Raw genomic sequence first — 15,654 nt, 5'->3', positions numbered from 1 at the left:
TTTGAGCCCAACTTAATCGACCCCACAAATAGGACCCCACTTGAGAAACAAAACCTTCCAAGTCCAGATTTTTTTTATATTTTGGGTATAAGTACAACTATGTGAAATATAATATGACACAAAATGGTAATTCTTCTATTTTCTTTAACGAAACGTTATATAAATATTTATATAATTTAATATTAAATTACCAATAATAAATATTTTACTCTATACTTACTAACTTAATATAAATCTTTTACTCAATAAAATTTCCATGCAAATTTCTTCTCTATACTTATGCATTTGTTTTATTCATAAATCCTTCTGATTATCCAGTTTATAATCTCTTCTTTTTTATTATATTTTATTGTATATATTGCACAACTTAATTGTGGATGATAAAATGCGAGATTCTTTCTTATATTTCTCTATTTGTTACAATTATTTGCAAATGGTCTTTCATCCTGGGTTAATACATCTTCTTGTCTATTTTATCTATGTAAACAGAATTTTGATCTAAAAATTAATGAATATTCATTGTCAATTTTAAGTTATTATTTTAATATATTTTATCTATATATTTTTATATGTACATATCAATTTTTTATTATATTATATTTATTATATTAAAAATCTTTGTTTTATTTTATGTATCACCCTAAATATTAATTTTATATCATAATAAGTAATTCACAAAATTCATATTTATAAAATAAATATACTTGTTGTTGTATAATTAAATTTTTTTTGTGAATTTCTTATTTTCTTCCATTAACAATTAAAGTATTTCTAAGTGAAGAAAAGGCATATTTTTCTAGTATTATTTGTTTTATTATTTTTTGTATGCCCTAGTTTTTTTTCTGAAAGAAATCTTAAGTGTTCTCGCAGTTTTGGCTAATGTGTTTTATGATGAGCTTTCAGAGAACACTCGAAAAATTCATAGTGAATGTACAAAGAGGATTGTATATATAAAAACTTAAAACATTTTGAGTTTAAAATAAACAAATATAAAAAGATCATTTAACAAATCATAACATGTGTTTACTCCGAAGATTATCAAGTGATATGTATATATGTAGGATATATATGCACGTGTTATGTTTATTAAATATTTGCTTGGTATTGAAACGTATATATTTATAAATATTATCGAACATTTATACTTTTCTTTGAAGTGAAAATCATGTTTACATAACTGCCATTCACATGTGCCTAACAAGTTTTTATTTGTGTATATATTCGTATACTTAAATGTTTATTTAAATAAATTCTGATATATATATATATATATATATATATACATTTGTTTATATGAATTATTTCAAATTGCAAGGTTAATAAAAATCTGTAAATCTGGAGATGTATATTAAAATTGTGATAATTGATCAAAGTATCGAATATGAATCAACAATTCGTTATATTTGTATTGTGCACATATCTGACATTTTTGCTAAAGAATTATTTATATGTATATACATACACATATTTGTATGTAAATTTGTATATAATTTTAGATTCGTGGAAATGTAGAGAGTAAAACTTCAAACGGAAATAATAAAACTTAAGCACTATTGATGCATTGACAGATCTCAAAGAGTTTTAAAAATATCAACGTCCTGAACTCAAAGACAAACAGTTCAAAGGATTTTGATAACCATGTTCCTAAGATTAAAAATTGGAATATGGGTCACCTAGACAATATAATAATATGATGGGTCATTTGCTTCAATAATTAAAAATTGGAAAAATAATATCTTAAGTGCAGTTTCAATTCTGTAGTTATTGGCTACAATATTTGAATTGAAAATTATTTAAATCTCCAAAAAATTATTTAACAAAATTTATTTATTATCGATTTAACAAAATCTGGAGCCAAGTACGAGCCTTATTTATTTTTCTATTGAGTAATTCCAGTACGTGCCCAAACGTATTTATTTAACGTTGGCAGATTCTTGTACAGTAACTAGTTCCCAGTACCAAAGATGTTTTTGGAGCTATAAAATTGGAAAAGCGTTTTTTAAGTAAATAAACATTTATGTATTTTAGCTCAAGTTGTCTTGATCTAAGAACAACACAGTTAACATGGTAGTTAGGTTTAGATATGCTTTAAAATTGTGAATTATGTGAATAGGTGTCGGACTCAGAAATGGAGTAGATATAGGCTTAGGGACATGCTCTGTGAAATTTTATTTGAAACATCTTTCTCAATCATATCAGTTATGTGTAAATAAAATTTTGATTTTGTACTTAATACGTGTTTGGCTTCAATAGTTCCTTTTATATAAGAGAACTATAGTTTCCTCTAGTACATGTACTTATGTTTTTCAGATCGTAGGTTTCAAATTCTACATCTTGATGATGACCGTGCATCAGAAATTTTCCAACAATTATATAACTATACTTTGAAAGAATCTGATTATAAATTTAATAATCTTTTACTTTAAATTTTCTCTTTTTACTCATCGAATATGCAGTTATTAAACTATTCTTACCCTTATACTTACAAAGTCGTTATAACAATCATTGGCTTTTGTTGTAACAATAGACAATTACCATCATAATTTATTTCAAAGTATTTTTGCTAATATGATGATGTTTCATTGAATTTTCTATTGGACCATTTGATCTTCCTTTCACTGGTTATATGAAATATATATTTAGCTCGGTCCCGCCTTCTCGTTTCTATGGTTTCTGTAGACCAATAGATTTCAGTTTACTCTAAGATTTGCTGAAATCAAATTTACATCTTTGAAATGGGAGTTTTCTAAGCAAATACATGTAGACACATCACATCACTACTATATTATTCAATATATTTTAATGTTACTACAAAAACTTAATTTTTAGAAAATATATTATATAGTAGCATTAGCATAATTATAATTTTACCAATTTATCCATATTAAAGTTTCTACTTTAATACAGATCAGTTTTTTCTTTAATTTGTTCATTTCTATAAACAACATAGTAATTATTATAATGTGTTGTTTTAACAACTTACCTGCTTTTGTTCTAAAATGATACTAAAACATTTGCAACAAATGCCACTAAAACAACCAACTTGTTAAAATAGTATAATTGTTCTTAGAGTAGTTTCCTTAGCAATATAATAGGCATTCCAATAAGAATTTTTTTTGCGTAATAGCTATATCAATTCCTTTGCATCACAGCTCCAAATCTTGAGCTTTTTTCTCTTCAAGGTATCTAGAATAAAATATATTTTAAATAAAGAATTTTTATAATAAAATATTAAATTGACATTTACATGAACAAAATGCATTAAAATTTAATAAAAAATCCTCTGTAGTTGAGTTAAACTCAAATGTAAATAAGTACAAGTTATGTGTGGTCTGTTTTATTATTTCCCAATGAAATAAACACATTTAAACACATACTGTTACAAATAATAAATAAAATTCAATCTCTTTTATTTTCCTAGATCTTTTGCATCTAATTTAAACACATGTATGTGTGGAATTAAAATATAACGCGGTACAAAGAAAATACAAATCGTAAAAAGGCGTTTAGATCGTTAAATCGGTCGTTATATTAGTTTTTTTGTTTTTGAAGTTCGCGCCTCGCGGAACACACACCGACAATGTCAGCGGCTAATTTAGTGGGTATTTGAAATTTGATTGTTTTAAAAGAAAAATCATAAAAAAATTCAAGGAATAGTTTTCTTTGTAAAGATCGTAAAATGGTTCTTTAACAAAATACACAAAGCGAAAAGTTTTATGTTCACATTTAAACTAGACATCTGCGTTGTGTTACAACTAATTTGCATAATAGTGTAGCTGATTTTTCAAGCTTCACTTGGCAAAAAAAATAGTAAAATTTTTACACATTACTATTGCTTTCTTTATTTGCTAAAACTGGGGCGTTAAATATTTATTATTTACGTAAAAAAACATCTTTATATTTTTTTTATAATTAATTATATAATTTACAATAAGCAATGTAAAATTAACCATAACGGCCATACTTGTTGCACAATTAGGGTACATAAACGTTTGACTCTTCAATAAAAATAATACTTGAACCAAAAAATAAAATAAATTAAAGTAACATACCGTAATTGTCAATTCAATAAATTCAACTATAATTATGAATATCAATTGCGAATACAATTAATTCTCCTGTATTTATTATAATTCATCTGCATTGAATTAAACGTATCAAGTGTCACTTAAAACTGGGAACATAATTAATCCGGTCCGGCCTCAAGATACCAAACAACAACAAACTTCACCAGGGTCATAGGATTTGCCAACGTTAACATAAGCATCAAATTTATAACGTTGTTTATTGGTTATTAAAGTTGGCTCAAATTGATGCTCTATAAACGCTGTTTGAATCTTGTTTCTCTTAAAAAAATATATTCAAAATATACAATATTTTTCATTTAGTTATTATTTCAAAAATGAAAATTACTTAAGGAAATGCCCGGCATCCTGAACCAAACTTCACCAGCGTCGTAAGGTTTGCCAACATATTATCACAACATCAACCCCTTAACGCCGTCTACTGTTTATCAAAGTTGGCTCAAATTGGTGTTTTGTAAAAGCTGCACGAATTTTATTTGTCCTAAAATATTGAATATTTCACTGAGAATTCTTTTCCAAAATGGGAAAATACTCGAGAGAACCAGAGGATCCTTGCAAATCCTGCAAAGCTAGAGGATCGGAACTCCGTGTTCATTTTAAGGTATACATTGCGCAAATAAATTTTCATTGTATATTTAAGGCTAAAATAAATTATTTTCGTTCAGAAAATTAAATTTTTTACACGTATTTGAAGGGAAAACTTAATATATTATTGCGATTGTAAATAATATTATTTGTATATTACTCACATCTCAGTATTCATTTCATAACTATTAAACAATAAGTCATTGGAAATTATACGTTCACATATTTCTCAATGCAGCCATTTTGTTTCAATTATTTAATTATTATTTAATTATGATTTTAAGGTGTTGGGAAATTGTTGAGTTTTGTAATTGCAGTATTAATTATAAAAAAACTAGAGATGGTTTACCTTTACTTACTTTTTCAGTGGTCAATTATTAAATTTCATATTATTTTTTAGAACACTTTAGAAACAGCTAAAGCACTTCGAAAGATGAAACTTCAGCGAGCTGTTTGTTATTTGAAGAATGTGATTAACCACAAAGAATGTGTCCCATTTCGTAAATTTGTTGGTGGTATTAGCAGATGTGGACAGGCCAAGACTTTTAAAACAACTATAGGTCGTTGGCCTAAAAAATCAGCCGTATTCCTGCTGCAATTATTGAGTAATGCAGAATCGAATGCTGACTTTAAGGGTTTGGATGTGGATCGCTTAGTCATAGATCATATCCAGGTACAATTGTTCGAGAATAGGTGTACTTATTTAAAGTATTATATCATAAATATATCTTATACTTTAGGTGAATAGAGCCCCATGCATGAGACGCAGAACATATAGAGCTCATGGTAGAATAAATCCTTATTTATCTTCCCCTTGTAATATCGAAGTTTGTCTCATTGAAAAAGAAAGAGCGATCACTCAAGTTTTAGATAAAGAGCCTGCCAAGAGGAAGAAAATTTCAAAGAAGAAGTTAGCAAAGCAAAAGGCTAAATTGGCTAGAGAATAATCAAACAAATTTTTATTTCACAATATGTGTATACCATGACATTTAAGCTCAAGGTATTTATTCTGTTGATATTAATATAATTTTCTTAACGAGTTGACTACATTACAAAAATTACACCTCTAAAATATTGTTCTTAAAGAGGTACAAATGTAATAATATAAATATTAATACTATAATATGCATTATCAATAAAATTAGTATATAAATATAAATTATATTTAAAATATCAGCAATATTCGATATAGAAATATTTATTATTTTGTATTATTGCACATTTTATTTACTGGAATGTTTAAGCTAAAGGATTTTTCTTCATAAGTTCAATATCGGAGGTCATCATATCTTCGACTAGCTCTTCAAATGAAATTTTAGGCGCCCAACCTAATTCTTTCTTTGCTTTTGAGGCATCTCCAAGTAATAGATCCTAAAAAAATATTGTTTTGTAACAGTTATTACTATTAATTGCTAAGAAATCTTAATAACATATTGAAATTATAAGATTTTACCACTTCTGTAGGCCGGAAATATTTTTCATTAACTTTAACACGAACGATACCAGTATTTTCATCGACACCTTGTTCTTCTAAGCCTTTTCCTCTCCATGTTATTGTTACTCCAATATGCCTAAGAATAAAATATATGTTTATTTTTATTTTTATATAACAATATTTTATTATTTTTATATAATACCTGAAACTAGCTTCTACAAATTCCCTAACACTACGAGTGTGGCCAGTTGCAATAACATAATCTTCTGGTGTAGATCGTTGTAACATTAGCCACATGGCTTCAACATAGTCTTTTGCATGACCCCAATCTCTTTGGGAATCCAAATTGCCTAATTCAAAGAATTCTAGTTGGCCTAAATGGATTTTGGCTACCGATCTAAAGGAATAATCAGAAAAATAATAAGCATAAAAGCAAAATATTGTGAACCCCTATTAATTGATATAATATTAAAATAAATAATACAATTATTTAGACTTATACCTAGTAATTTTTCTAGTTACAAAATTTTCTCCTCTTCGTGGTGATTCATGGTTGAATAAGATACCATTGCAAGCAAACATATTGTAAGCTTCTCTATAGTTTACAACAATCCAATATCCATACAATTTTGCGCAAGCTATCAAAAAATTATCAGAATTTAAAATTATCTTAGAAACTATATTGGTTCTTACAAAACTAATTCAATTACCATAAGGAGATCGTGGATAAAAAGGTGTTTTTTCAGTTTGTGGTGTTTCAACTACTTTTCCATATAATTCGCTAGTACTAGCTTGGTAAAAACGAACATAATTCTGCATACCACAGGTTCTTATTGCGTCCAGGAGGCGCAGACACCCGACTGCGTCCACTTCTGCTGTGTATTCACTTAAATCGAATGAAACCTTTGTAAAGAGAAAAATGGAAAATTGTAGATAACTTATATAAATTGAATTTTTAAAATGTTTTAGTGATATAAGAAAACCAGGCTAATTTAATAACAATAAGAACATAATAAAAAGATGAGAAAGAAAGTGCAACACCCGATTATTACTACGCTTTGCAAACTGCAAAGCTTACTCAGGGTAAATCAAATATAATCTGAACTATTATACCTTGACGTGGCTTTGAGCAGCCAAATTATAAATTTCGGTAGGTTTAACTTCAGCTATGATTTTAACTAAACAAGAGCTGTCGGTCATATCACCATAATGCAATTTCATTTTTCCTTGTTTGTGAGTTTTTGGATCAGCATACAAATGTTGAATTCGAACAGTATTGAAAGTACTGGCTCTTCTGATTATTCCATGAACTTCGTAGCCTTTGCTGAGCAGAAATTCAGCGAGGTATGATCCATCCTGAGATAAAAGATAAATTTGTCCAAAAACTGAGGTAATGTATAGTGATTTGTGAGTAATGTGAATAAGCTGATGAATTTTAGAATACTTAAGAATTAGTTTCCAATATTTAATAATTAATGATTATCTTTATGATAACTCTTATGTGCATGTTGAGAATATTTGAAATTTATTCACTTTATTCCTTACTAAATATCCTTGAATAATAAAATAATATTGATTATCATAAAAGATTTATTCATGTATTCTATAACATTTAAAATTTATTTGAATTCAATATCAATTCTTGTGAAAAATTATCCTTTAATAAAAAAATGTACACGTGTAAATCTTTTCCTCTTAGAGTTTTGAAAATCGCGCTTCTTAATTATCAATAAGACGCTACTGCACTCTGCATACAAAATGAGTAATTACTCTATAATATATGCTAAATAGCCATTGTTTACAAATTATTACAAAACTGAATTTTGATTTAAAATTTTAACTTGAAAACTTATCTTAATTTTTACACTATACATAGTTTAAGTTTTACCTGTCCAGTAATACCAGTGATCAGAGCCACACGTCTTTCAGGAACAGTTGAAAAATCACCAAACTCCATTATGTTCTTTTTAATTTTGAAGAATTTTTAATAGTTAATATTGATAATACAATGCTAAATAGAATTAAAACATTACAATAGTACCACGTTTTTTATGAACGTAAGCAAATTTATTCGATTGTGTCAGCATATCAGCAAATAGATAAAGAAAACCACCTATTTCAACAATAAACTAATACATTGAAAAGTAAAATGGTGGATACAGACAGTGAATGTGTCAAATGTTTGCATTAAATGAGTTTTAATAAAATCTGAGGGGGGCCGTTTATTTATTTTTTTATTCATAACTTAAAATTCTGTTTCCTGTTAAGATATCTATTTATTGGGCATAATGTATAAGACTTGTTTGCTTTTTGTGACGTTCTTATATATTGCTACATCTTTGACAGATGTGAGTAAAAATCTTTTATATTAATTATATCACTGTTTTTAATAACTGAGCCCATGAACTACTAAATTATTATCAATTATTAATTTACAGGCACAATCATACGAAGATAAAAGGTGTAGATGTGTTTGTCCAAGTACAAAATCAGTCTTGAACAATACACAAGGTACAGATCGAAAATTATACATTAGCAATGTTCCTCCAAATATGTGGTAAGCATATAATCTTATTAATAAATTGTCATTATATATGAAATTTTACATTATTAATTAGCTACTGTTAACCGATTAACTTAACACCATCTATGTTAATGTTGATGTAATTCGATGTATTTTAGCAATTGTGATGGCGTAATATTACCTAGAATTGGAGATGAAATTAAAGGAAAAGAACAAGAGTTTTGTCCAAGATGTGAATGTAAATATGAGACTAGAAATACAACAGTTATTCGGGTATATTATTTTATTAATTTACACAGTATTACAAATTAATATATTTTTATAGCAAAGAGCAAATTAGTTTTGAAATATGAATTATTTATTTCAGAAATATGATCAAAGATCAGCGCATCTGTCATATATATTTTATAATTTTTCATACATTTATTTTTCAGTTTGTGGTGATTATGGTGATTTGGATAATATCGTTGCTAGTAGTATACATGCTGTTCTTAATTTGCCTCGACCCATTATTAAATAAACGAGCAAAAGCTAATTATCAAGAGCACACAAACGAAGAAGTAAATAGTCTATTATTTCCTAAAACTCAACTTATTCATAAACTTTGGTATATTGAAAATTCCTAACAATCAGCATATATTTTGTTCATAGTTTTATATTTATATACAATAATTTTAAATCAATTTAAATTAAATTCTGGCAAATTTAATTTTATTATTTCATAACAGAATATGATATTTTATTCCTGTTTTTCAATTGATCTTAAAAGTTATGAATTGGTTTAATCATCCTGAACATCCCAGTCAAAAATTTTGCGCAAGTTTTATGATAAATATATTTTAATTACTTAAGGAATACTTCAGGAGTACTTAAAATAATTCTATTGCTAATTTTAGTATACTTGTAATGCTTATTATGACATTGTAACATATAATTCTCCAATGTACCAAAGATTAATCAATTTTTATTTTTTTTGTTATTTATATATGTATGTATGTGTGAATGTGTAATTATTTGATAAATCGCTGAATGTTAATCAATAGTCTCTTATATTTTGTAAGATTTTTTTTACTATTCTGTGCTAATCTTTCTATTATTTTTGTAATTTGCTTGTAAATAATTATGTGTAAATAAATTCCATTAATTTTTATTTGTTTCATGTTGCTCTCATACACACTTTCACTTTTACTAATTTTTGTGATTGAGTTCACCACATTAGCTATTGTTTTGTAAATACAGTCAAATATTAAGGAATCTTTTATATTTCAGGATGAGACTGCAACCACAAATAATTTGAATTCTCATCAAATGGGTGTGCGAGGAAATGTTTTAAATCGTGTAACACATCAACAAGATAAATGGAAAAGACAAGTTAGAGAGCAAAGGAGAAATATTTATGATAGGCATACTATGTTAAATTAGCTATTTAAATTATTTATGATAGTCATAATATTGAGTTACATGAATTTTACAGAACTGTTAATTTTAAAATATGACATGAATCACATTATTGTAATTGTATGAATTAGTCTATAAAATACATATGCGAATAAGTATTGAAATGTATATAATATTGTATATTAAAATATAAATTTTGTTCTTTATGTATGAATAATTGTATATGTATGTATGTGTATATATATTATAATCAGGCCCTAAAATTGTATATAAAAATATCAAATAAATATTTATAATTTAATCATTGCTTTTTGACTTTGTTGAAATTTGAATTAATCCATTAGTACTAAGCTGAGCCAACAGGTTTTTATTCTTTATTTCTTTATATTCCATGAAAATTTTGCAATATTTTAACATTTATACTCATTGAATAAAATTTAAGCATTTATTAATTTTCAATATTCTAGTTCTGCCGCTTAATATTTAAATCTCGTACACGCATTATCAGAAGTACCACCAACAGAAGTTGATTATCAATTCGTTTATATGGTCACTCTGTAAATAGTTCTTGAATAGAAAATGTCGAACAAATTGCAAATAGAATGCAATAATTTTAGTGATGTTATTTATGTGAAATTATTAAATAAACATGGCATTACCCAGTTTTTTTATTATACATTTTGATAAAGTTTTAATTTCTCGCAAAAAACTCTACATATAATGCTCAAAAATATTTTACGAAAGCATTTATAACCACGTACGTTTAGTTGACAGGTATTTTTTTTGTTTGGAAGAAATTAAACAAATGAATTTTGATTTCGTGTTTCATAAAATGCTATTAGTTAAGTGTTCGATTATTAGTTTGGTGATAAAATTGACGAAAGCTGATTGCTGTTTGCAAATTGAACGAAAATATTGATATTTACATTGGGTGAATATATACATGTAATCATTGGGTTTATAATATATATTTGTTATTCTAATAAGTCATATATATGTTTATTTCGTCACCCTTGGAATATATCTTTGGTATAAATGATGCATCTAATATATTTACATTTGAAAAAATAATATTAAATAATTTTAAATTCTGGAACAAGATTCGTGACACTAATAAAACAAAATATTCTATAAATAATAGGGTTTGAAAAATAAAATTGAACAGTTTACAGAGTTTAGCAATAACAAGAATTTAATTATGTCTATAGATTCTTCAGGACATGGCAGAATGCGCAACACTTTCAAACGGAAATACGAATACAGCGCAATCAACAAAAAATGGAAGAGTCAAAGATACTCTTTTTGACCCGTCAATTGAAATGATGGTAAATGATTTTGATGATGAAAGAACACTTGAAGAAGAAGAAGCACTCGCAGCTGGTGAATCTGAGGACTCAACTACAGAGTTAACTAGTTTACAAAAGGTAACTATAAGTACAGTATACTGAATTATTGAAAAAAAAGAGGATCAAAGTCAATAGATTATTGATTATTATATATAAAAATATTGTATCTAATTTTTCAATTTCTTTTGTTCATAGTTTTACTGTGATATTTGACCTTAGTCACATTTTAGGAAAGTGAAATGCCTTTATCGCAATTGTTAGAAATGTATGGATACGGAAATGAGATTGAGAATGAAAACGAAAATGAAAATGAAAATGAGAATGACAATGAAAATGCTGTTCTTGAAACAGAAGACGAAGGCGCTTCTAGAGCTCCTAGTGAATCAGGAGGAGAAGATCAACTAGATATGGCATCAGATGATCACTCAGCATTAAAACAACTTTATGATCCTGTACCTAATGAAGAAGCAGTTGGTACATCACGGCTTTTACGATGTAATAATAAGATTTTAGACTACTATTTTGAACATATTAATCATTTCTATAGCCATTTTTACAAGTTAATCATTTTATAATAATAAATAAATTTTTTAATACATCAACCAATATATTTTGATGTTTCAGCTCTTTCTCGTCCACAAAGTGAGGAAGAAGATGAAGACTATGACTACAGTCCTGATGAAGAAGAATGGAAGAAGGTAATAATTTTTTTATTAATAAATAATAAATAAACTACTATACTAATACGAGTTTTAAATATTCAGCACTATTAACTACAAAATAATCCTTTAAGATCTTCCAACTGATTTTTTATCATTTTCAGACAATTATGGTAGGTAGCGACTATCAAGCTTCAATCCCAGAGGGACTTTGTAGTTACGATGATGCTTTACCTTATGAGAATGATGATAAACTACTCTGGGACCCATCTCATTTATCTCAAGAAGCTATTGAATCATATCTTTTGAAAGTAAAAGATGTCTGCCCGATTACTGTTGGTCTCTTACCTCTCGGAAATCAATTAAAAGATGATGAACAAGCTTTGTTTCTGCTGCAACAATGTGGTCACAGTACTGATGAGGCTCTCCGAAGGATTAGAATTAACTGTGTCGCTTCCGTGGACACTATGAGTTTGTGGTCAGAGGAAGAATGTAAAAATTTTGAAAATGGTTTAAGAATGTTTGGGAAGAATTTCCATGAGATTCAACAAAATAAGGCTAGTTTATTTTTTAAACCTATCTTAATTATAATTTATTGAGAATTATTATTATTTTTTTTTATTATTTTAGGTTCGAACAAGATCTGTAGGTGAATTGGTTCAATTTTACTATCTGTGGAAAAAGACAGAACGCCATGATGTATTTGCTAATAAATCAAGATTGGAAAAGAAAAAATATACTCTTCATCCTGGTTTGACCGATTATATGGATAGATTTCTTGAAGAACAAGATGCGGTCATGCGGGATAGAAGTTGTTCACCAGCAGTTAACCTTTGCAATGATTCCAAAGGTTTTCCTATGGATACATCATTGGGAGCTGTTCCACCTGATCCTCTCGCAGTTGGTGAGAGAGAGGTATTTTCTGGCTTAGCATCTCCAACAGATATACATACTGAAGGCAGTACGGATAACACTGACCAGGAATACCAGAACAATTTTCATTGATGGCCTAAATTATGTTTGAAGAGTTCTGAATTTCAAGGATACTAAGTAAAAAAAAGTTAGTTTATTGTGAATTATAAAGATAAAACTGTATTAAAAGGACATTGTGTAAGAAGCATGCGGACATATTATATCTACAAGTATATGCAAGAAAAATATGATAAATATATTTTTTTATTTCTGTCATAATTTATTCCAAGAGAACCGTATAATACCATAGATGAAATATTTCTTGTGCACTATACAAAATTGTTGAAATATTTTATGAAATTATCATATATGTATTGCTTATGATGGATATATGCTAAATCTTAAGTGTTCAAAAATTATTTTATTTTCTTTTAACAATTTTAATAAGACATGTTTAGGGATTATGAATGAAATATTTAGAAATTTTATCCATGTGGTTCAAAAGGTTGAAATAAAAAACAAGTCAATTTCTTTTAAACTAAAACTGATGTTAAATATTATTATTTATATTTTATATTATATAAAATATTTTAATTAACAATAATTTACAGATAATAAATTAAGATTATTCAAAATATTTGTATATTTATATTTTTTACAGACAATTGTTTTACATTTGTGTAAACTTTAATTAAATCACTTAATTGTGTACTTATATTAAATACAATCTACTAGGATTTCAAAGAAGATAGAAAAAGAGTTTTTGATAAAAGTTTTGATATAAATTTTAATTCTATCACAGTTGACCTATCTTGGAAGAAATAGAACATTTTACTTCCAGCAATATCCTTTCCTATAACAAGATAAAGAATCCTATGATAAGATAAAGAATCAATCTTTTTATTTTTTTATTTATAAATTCATTGAGATATGGAGATCATTGCAAAGTATTTATTGTGGACAATTTATTATTATTGTGTATTATTTAATATTATTGTGTATAAATTATTAATATGTGTGTTATTTGAATTCGAAATATATCTATTTTGACTAAGATAGGTGATGTATGACTTGAGAGTTTGTGAATTCAATGTTAATGGTAAAATCCATAATCCATTTTGAAAATGAATACAATACGATAAAAGTAGGTCATTAAGATTAAATATCAACTTTTGTTATTCTTGTCTTTATAACAAAAATATCATCCATGAATTATCATCATGAATACGGGGTATTCTAATATTGTCTAGGATATCATCTATCAATATCACAATACCATGAATATATCATAGCATAGCACAATACCATGAATATATCATATTCTAATAATATTGTCTTGGGAACACCAACAAAATAATTCGAAATCTGGGAAGTGAATTATGCGACAGATCGGAAACAGTGTGCCCGTAGCCTTTCCATAATACTCAAGACAGATTTTACGCCAACCTGCGGCAACCCTCATTGTACAAATGACATATAAATAATAAGGTTATAAATCAAACAGACAAAACAACGCGCTTTTTACATTAATTATTAATTAATAGCTAATTGTTGATATACAATTATTCAAAATGAAATTACTTTCTCATAATATGTTAACGTCAAAGTGTATAAAAGGTGTGAATGTAGGATATCCATTAGCAATTCAGGTAATTCAATATATTTCACGTGTGTTTAAATGTGTACAGTTTTTATGTGATGATTTTTTGTTTTTAGGCAACAGACGTAAAAATTTTAGACGTAGACTTTAATAAAGAATTTATATCAAGACTAATACCTAGAATAGAGTGGGAAGCTTTACTAGGAGCAGTAGTCAATGTGAGTGTTTTTTTTTTCATTCCTACTATATAATCAATTTCAATATAAATATTATATATAAACACCTCTGCATGTTAAATCTTAAAAGTTTGACAGAAATGTCTGCCATTATTTCCTGACAACTCATAATTTCGATCATACAAATACAAATTTAATAAAAGGTTTTTTATACATATAGTATGTTAATTTTTCTTCTTCTTATTAAAGGATGAAAAATGAAATCTATATGTATACCCTTTTTAAGAATGCAAGTGAATGATTTATAATTATTTTTTTACTTTTATGATTTTCTACTTTTCTGATCTTTATGACTGCAATATTCAATTTATTTGCATGAATTGATTACAATAGAGATTTGATGCTTGAACGTCTTATTCTAATGCTTCTGCATATCTAATACGCTTGTTGATATGAACTAAAACTTATTGTTTGGACCATCACCACTTACTCATCATTTAACATATTCTTATTTTCTTTATTCGAATATTCTGTTTGTGAATTAGTGCTAGTGCTTTTCAATTGTGCATTCGACATACAATGATGGAAATTTAAAAATACAATTTTCAGTTGGGCCAAACTACTGAAATTCCAAAAGTGGTTCCTGAAGATTATGCCGAAAATGAAATATTTTTAAAACAAGCACATCATGCTCTATTAGAAGTTGAAGTTGTAGAAGGAGAGTTAATTTGTCCTGAAACAGGTCGAAAATTTCCAATTAAAAATGGTATTCCAAATATGCTTCTGAGAGAAGACGAAGTCTGAAACACTGCATGGGGTATTAGAAAAACTGTACAAAGGCATTGATGTGATTTTTTGTATAATTTTATTTAAGTTACATCGTATAATATCATTTATAATTATGTAAATTTTATCGATTAAAAGAAAAAACTAA

At 27.0% G+C, this 15,654-nt stretch overlaps 5 protein-coding genes across 8 annotated transcripts; 4 read left to right on the top strand and 1 right to left on the bottom strand.

The window, feature by feature from the left end:
• The first annotated feature begins 4,545 nt into the window (after positions 1-4,545).
• Positions 4,546-5,617, top strand: LOC113363693 (60S ribosomal protein L17-like). Its single transcript, XM_026606174.1, has 3 exons — positions 4,546-4,686; positions 5,071-5,343; positions 5,411-5,617. Exons 1-3 carry the CDS (start codon positions 4,606-4,608, stop codon positions 5,615-5,617), a joined length of 561 nt encoding a protein of 186 aa, XP_026461959.1. The 5' UTR covers positions 4,546-4,605.
• Positions 5,618-5,892: 275 nt separating this feature from the next.
• On the bottom strand, positions 5,893-8,126 carry LOC113363691 (GDP-mannose 4,6 dehydratase-like). The gene is made up of 7 exons (XM_026606172.1): positions 7,994-8,126; positions 7,219-7,461; positions 6,816-7,008; positions 6,608-6,743; positions 6,308-6,502; positions 6,124-6,241; positions 5,893-6,041 (listed from the first exon to the last, which is right to left on the bottom strand). Exons 1-7 carry the CDS (start codon positions 8,060-8,062, stop codon positions 5,910-5,912), a joined length of 1,086 nt encoding a protein of 361 aa, XP_026461957.1. The 5' UTR covers positions 8,063-8,126; the 3' UTR covers positions 5,893-5,909.
• Positions 8,038-10,100, top strand: LOC113363692 (uncharacterized protein CG1161-like). Its single transcript, XM_026606173.1, has 5 exons — positions 8,038-8,453; positions 8,544-8,662; positions 8,788-8,902; positions 9,064-9,189; positions 9,899-10,100. Exons 1-5 carry the CDS (start codon positions 8,394-8,396, stop codon positions 10,049-10,051), a joined length of 573 nt encoding a protein of 190 aa, XP_026461958.1. The 5' UTR covers positions 8,038-8,393; the 3' UTR covers positions 10,052-10,100.
• Positions 10,101-10,597: 497 nt separating this feature from the next.
• Positions 10,598-13,238, top strand: LOC113363690 (mesoderm induction early response protein 1-like). Of its 4 annotated transcripts, none has more exons than XM_026606169.1 (6): positions 10,598-10,784; positions 11,236-11,451; positions 11,604-11,868; positions 11,998-12,071; positions 12,197-12,589; positions 12,663-13,238. In XM_026606169.1, the coding sequence occupies exons 2-6, from the start codon at positions 11,248-11,250 to the stop codon at positions 13,035-13,037; spliced, it is 1,311 nt and encodes a 436-aa protein (XP_026461954.1). In that variant the 5' UTR covers positions 10,598-10,784; positions 11,236-11,247; the 3' UTR covers positions 13,038-13,238. The 4 variants fall into 4 exon arrangements, with proteins under 4 accessions (XP_026461954.1, XP_026461952.1, XP_026461955.1 ...); XM_026606167.1 differs by having other exon boundaries at positions 10,598-10,801; XM_026606170.1 differs by lacking the exon at positions 10,598-10,784 and adding an exon at positions 10,838-10,958.
• Positions 13,239-14,403: 1,165 nt separating this feature from the next.
• LOC113363694 (multifunctional methyltransferase subunit TRM112-like protein) lies at positions 14,404-15,639 on the top strand. Its single transcript, XM_026606175.1, has 3 exons — positions 14,404-14,593; positions 14,661-14,762; positions 15,330-15,639. The coding sequence occupies exons 1-3, from the start codon at positions 14,516-14,518 to the stop codon at positions 15,522-15,524; spliced, it is 375 nt and encodes a 124-aa protein (XP_026461960.1). The 5' UTR covers positions 14,404-14,515; the 3' UTR covers positions 15,525-15,639.
• The last annotated feature ends 15 nt before the right edge of the window (positions 15,640-15,654 follow it).

Source organism: Ctenocephalides felis, unplaced genomic scaffold (genome assembly GCF_003426905.1).
Source record: "Ctenocephalides felis isolate EL2017-DRISC unplaced genomic scaffold, ASM342690v1 CF-g0.4_SCAFFOLD_00845, whole genome shotgun sequence".
Classification (NCBI taxonomy): Eukaryota; Metazoa; Arthropoda; class Insecta; order Siphonaptera; family Pulicidae; genus Ctenocephalides; species Ctenocephalides felis.
The sequence above is the reverse complement of the archived record's forward strand: the minus strand, read 5'-3'. Positions and strand labels throughout refer to the sequence as shown.